This window comes from Trifolium pratense, linkage group LG7 (assembly GCF_020283565.1).
Source record: "Trifolium pratense cultivar HEN17-A07 linkage group LG7, ARS_RC_1.1, whole genome shotgun sequence".
Lineage (NCBI taxonomy): Eukaryota > Viridiplantae > Streptophyta > Magnoliopsida > Fabales > Fabaceae > Trifolium > Trifolium pratense.
In genome coordinates, this window is record NC_060065.1 from 56,209,967 (window position 1) to 56,215,226 (window position 5,260).

The following is a 5,260-nucleotide window of genomic DNA, read 5'->3' on the forward strand; positions in this document are numbered from 1 at the left end:
CTTTAATTAATTCCCGCGTGAACTTAGTTCAGTTAGTAAATACATCATATTTTATATGTACAGATCAGAGTTCGAATTCCAGATATCTCACTTATCCACCATCCAACGAGCTCCAATCGGGCGTCTTTACTTTCTCTAAATATAACGACCAAAGATAATCTAGAAAGAAAAAACACTTTAATTATGTGGTATTTTTCTTAATGATAGAAATTTACACTGATTCAAAGATAATCATCAACACAAGGATTGAGTGGGTGGGGGTATATTATATGCATGAAATCAGCATAAGATTGAAAGGTGTTATGTTTCCCTAACAACTATTACTAGATTCTTTAAAGAAGATTCCATATGTTATCACATTACAATCATAAATTTGTGGAATGCTCTTTCTATGTAATCAATAATATTGTAATGTTTTTTTACTCACTTTTTTTGGTTAATAAAATCTATCATGATTAATTCTTTTAGTCATTTTCTGCTTTATGATATTTGATAGCTAGCAAATAGCAATTAGGGGGGATTTTAAATAAGAATCTTTGCTTTGAAGTTTGAACTTAATGAATATTGTAATCACCATTAGACTATGTTGTTGGTTTTTATATGAGATCACATGAATACCGTGCTCTTAATTAATTATCTGCATGTGTTTGATTATTTACGTAACCTTAAACCATAAGGAAAGAAGATTAAGAGAAGATATATCAAGCATGCTAAACATAAAATGTTGATATTCAAGCTTTGTGTATATGGAAGTATATGTTAAATATGTTTGAATCTCAACCCAAAAGATAGTTCTAGAATGAGATGCCTCGCATATTTATACACTATTGTTTATAGTCTTATTTACTTGAGCTTAATGTTTTTCTTTTTTGGAAGTTATTACTTGAGCTAAAATATGCACATTCTTCCTATTAAGATTGTATAGTAATCTTATCTTAATAATTTAAAGATGTAAAAAGTGCTTGTTTGATTTATCGAAATGTTTCCACATTCACAAGTTCCAAATATAAAAAGGAGATTATATTTTGTCCTGGCTTTAAGTCTTGAGGCTCTGCAACTAGCTATATCTCTTAGAGTAGGTTTTTTTTTTTGGGTTGAAATTAATTGAAAATCGTTTTGATCTTTAGTCTAAAAGAGGCGAGCCTCAACCAAATGTTAGTTGGTTCAGTGATGATTGACGCTGAACTTGGTAGGGAGAACCACAGTTCAATCCCCGCAACTGAATTTGGGAGGGGACTGGAACCACTTGATGCCAGAACTCGCCCCGAACTCTGGACTATTAGGGCACCCTTCCCTAGAAACCAGAGGGTGAAAACCAAAAAAAAAAGAGAAAGAGACGAGCCTCAACAAAGGTAATTTGCTTTCATGTAAAATTAAATCACTCACAGTAATTCAACAACCTCTTCTTCAAATGTGAATATCGTATATCTTATATTTAATCCAAACACTAAAACCCACTCTCGCCTCCCCACACCAAGTTGATCCGAGCTCTAATATACCACTGGTTGAAGAGTCCAGCTGAGTGCCGAAAACAACAATGAACTATGTTCAAAGACGAAAAACACTAAATCTCAGTCTAAAACCTCAAAATATTAAATATATGAAAAATCTTCTCTCATATATTTTTTCCATTCACAATCAACTGATGATTAAATTACTCAAACACCTTGGTGACCTCTAGGCACGTAAAACAATGGTTAACTCGTTTTAAATTTTAATCATCATTCAAATAAAACTAATTGATGTCGTCGGTGTTAACTTCTTTGGCTTAAGATAGTCCAAGTTTCCAACTATAACTTTCAATTAATTAATCTCCTATTTTTCTTGTCTCCCTTTTTCATCCCTTTTTCCCATCAAAGGAATGATGTTTTTCCAAAACTTTAACCAATTTATAAGCAAAAGCAAAGATCAAGTTTTCCCCATGTAAAGTAAATGTCAAGACTTGACATATGGACCCTTATAAAATTCGGTACAATGCAAAAGTAATAATTATGTAAAAGTGTGATATGTCTATGGACAAATTGTACAATGACCTAGATAAATGGTTTATATAGTTGCAAATCTCTCAAAATAATTAAGAAGATTGAAAGTAAAAATTCATGATTACGATTCAATCATCGAATAAAAATAATTACGAGTTGAGTTTGGATGCACATCCGCATGCACATTTATATACCCTTATTTTCCACTTCTCGGTCGCAGATGTGAGAATCAACTATTGGTCTTTCTTAATAAATTCAGCATCAATTACTACTAGACCAACTAACGATATCGGTGATTAAGCGTGAACTCCTATGAATATCACTAGTCCTCATTGGAAGAGTTTTAAGACAATTATTCCACTTTAAAGTTTAAACCACCTATTAATTAAAGTGGTTCACAATGTAGTTTGTCATATTGTAATTAATTTTCAGAGGAAAAATAAAATTTGTGCAAGAAGGGAACATGCTACCTAAACAAGTACATATATCCCTATACATATACAACAATATGTTAATTAATTAGTTTAATGAAGCTCATTATCTTAATGAAAATTGTACTACTAATTAAATCACAAAATTGGTAAAAACAAATATATTCTTGTTTGATTCTTGTGGATCACATCAAGATATGCTATGCTATAAGTACCAACAGAGCAGCATCTCTAGCTAGTCTATAGGAGAGCAGAATTGGAGTGAAGTGGCAACAAGTTGACCATAGTATATGTACGGATTTTTGTCTTTGTTTTGACATCATCATCCATAAATGTCAAAGAGACAGAGAGAGGAAGCAACAGAACAATGTGTCAACATAAAGTACTGCAAAACTAAGCATATATTACCACTATACGACTAATTCTAAGTTATAAAATAAAAAATTAAATATACAATGCTAGCTAAAAGAGTAATAATATTAAATGTTACACAAAAATACATAGTTTTTAGTTGACAAACATGTGAAAGAAAATAGACATATTTATGGAACTATTTAGCTAGCATCTCTTAATGATACAACCTCAACTAGTAAGGTTCATGTTTGCAAAGTTCAAGAGATATCATATGATAATTAAATGCATGGAATATTTAATTAATTAACTCAACTCACCACATAAAATAAAATTAATATATACACATGAAAATGTCCTATTAAAATTAAAATATTATAAAAATATAGTAGCAAATTAATCATCCAAGTTGAAGCTACGCAGTGTAGCTTTTGAAAAATCACGGTGGATCACAGTGAATCTGACATATCCGCTGTGATACTAAACATAGACGATGACTCTCAATTACTTGAAGGAAGGATTGGTTTTGTGAGAATTTTGTCTTGTGGTTGATAGAATGATAATGGTGATGATGAAGATGTTGTTGTTGAAGATGGCAATGATGACATGATGAGAGAATCAATATACTCCACTTGATCATTATTTGATGCTGCCACAATTTGATGATGATCTTGTGGACAAATTATACTCTGTTGTTGATCTGTATAACACTCATCATTTTGATTGACAACTTGATGATGATCATGTTCTTGTGAAGAATCAGAAAAAGAAAATGGAATGCTACAAACATAATCATTCTTTATAGTTTCACACACTTTTGGCACAATAGGCTCAAGTTCCATCAAATGATGCCAAGTATTTGGAATTGGATTGATAAAATTATCATCAACAATATTGAAATTTTGTGTGGAAGCTTCACTTTTTGTGGCAATAATTTGATGATTTTCTTGAATATTTGGATTGAGATGATGAAATAATGACCATGTATCTAATTGATCATAAGAAGGTGGAACAATATTATTGGATAATGGTATTGTAATTTCTGGTAATATTGGATTATTTTGATGAACATGTAAGAAATTTGCATTGAAATTGTTAATATCAATAATATTCTTGATATCAACTTGATCTTGTAGGATTGGAGATGGGATATTGATAGGAAGGTATAAGTGATGATCTAAGTTGTTAAGGGTAGGATTGTCATTAAATAAAGGGAAGAAACTTTCCATAGGAACATTTGTAGGACAATGAATATGATCAGAAAATGTGGTTAAAGAAGGAACAAGATCATGTGAAAGTAGTTTCTTTTTTATGCTTGAATTCCAAAAGTTCTTCACTTCATTATCTGTTCTTCCTGGTAAATGCTTTGCTATCTGAGCCCACCTGTTCAAATTTCAAACCATAATTATCTTAACCATTTATTAATCAAGAAAATAGCACTAATATTTAAGAAAAAATCAATACAAAAATGAAGAGGCATGTATATGAACCTGTTGCCTAGAATAGTATGAAGTTCAATAATGAGAGCAGCTTCTTGTGGTGAAAAACTTCCACGTTTCAAATCTGGTCTTAGATAGTTAATCCATCTCAATCTGCAACTCTTTCCACACCTTTGTAGCCCTACAATCAAAGTTTTGGAAATTATTAACGTGAGTTTGTCAGAATCACTGTGATTTTAACAAAAACTATATACTTTGGAGGTTCAGGTGATCACGATGGTTCATTGTGATTCTGTCAATTTCATCGTGAACTCGAACTTACTTATACTCATATATACTAGGAGAGAATTATGAAATGAAAAAGTAGTATATGTTAATAATTACCTGCAAGTTTAGGGACAGAGCTCCAACAACCATGTCCATAATTTGTGATGTAGTTGATGAGTTTTTCATCTTCTTCAGGTGACCATAATCCTCTTTTCACCTTCTGTTTGTTGCAGCAAGAGTGATGCCCCATTATGATCTATCTCCTTTCTTCTTTCTCTAGTTAATACTATTGATCAATCTCAAGGACTTAACCAATCAAAGATAAGTTTTTGTGTTAATAATGAAAAAGAATAATGAAAGGAAAGAAAGGTGTAGGTTGTAGTATAGGGTTTAGCCCTAGGTTACAAATAGTTATATAAAAATGTGAAAGGAATTCTCTGAGCAAAACTGAACAGAACTGAAAAAAATGGATGGTATTATGGTGAAGTGAGAGGTGGTGAATTTAATGTGGGGGGATGTACCATTGTGGACCAGTTAGGGTTTGTGGCAAAGGGCTAAAAGCTGCAGTGTCACTCTGCAACATTTGTAGGCCCTATAGTGGATTTTTTTAAAAGAATTCTTTATTACATATATATTTTTTATTCTTTACTATCCGTTTAATGTTTTTCGGTGGTCAGTTCTGTGATCAAGTAGTTTTAGTTTTTTTTCGATCACAGTTGTCGGGGATCGAACTACTGTTTTCCCTAGCAAGTTCAGCATAAATCACCATTGAACCAACTAACAATTAATA

The 5,260-nt window shown here is 31.7% G+C and overlaps 1 protein-coding gene across 1 annotated transcript; it reads right to left on the reverse strand.

The window, feature by feature from the left end:
- Nucleotides 1–3,087: 3,087 nt before the first annotated feature.
- LOC123894118 (myb-related protein 308-like) lies at nucleotides 3,088–4,919 on the reverse strand. Its single transcript, XM_045944012.1, has 3 exons — nucleotides 4,588–4,919; nucleotides 4,255–4,384; nucleotides 3,088–4,147 (listed from the first exon to the last, which is right to left on the reverse strand). Exons 1-3 carry the CDS (start codon nucleotides 4,718–4,720, stop codon nucleotides 3,265–3,267), a joined length of 1,146 nt encoding a protein of 381 aa, XP_045799968.1. The 5' UTR covers nucleotides 4,721–4,919; the 3' UTR covers nucleotides 3,088–3,264.
- Between the last annotated feature and the right edge of the window lie 341 nt (nucleotides 4,920–5,260).

Excerpts from the sequence above, each read along its gene's own strand:
- LOC123894118 (XM_045944012.1), bottom strand. The coding sequence starts at position 4,720 with ATGGGGCATCACTCTTGCTGCAACAAACAGAAGGTGAAAAGAGGATTA. Across the intron at positions 4,385-4,587 it reads CTCTGTCCCTAAACTTGCAG|GGCTACAAAGGTGTGGAAAG; the intron begins GTAATTATTAAC and ends CTTTGATTGTAG. Across the intron at positions 4,148-4,254 it reads CATACTATTCTAGGCAACAG|GTGGGCTCAGATAGCAAAGC; the intron begins GTTCATATACAT and ends AAATTTGAACAG.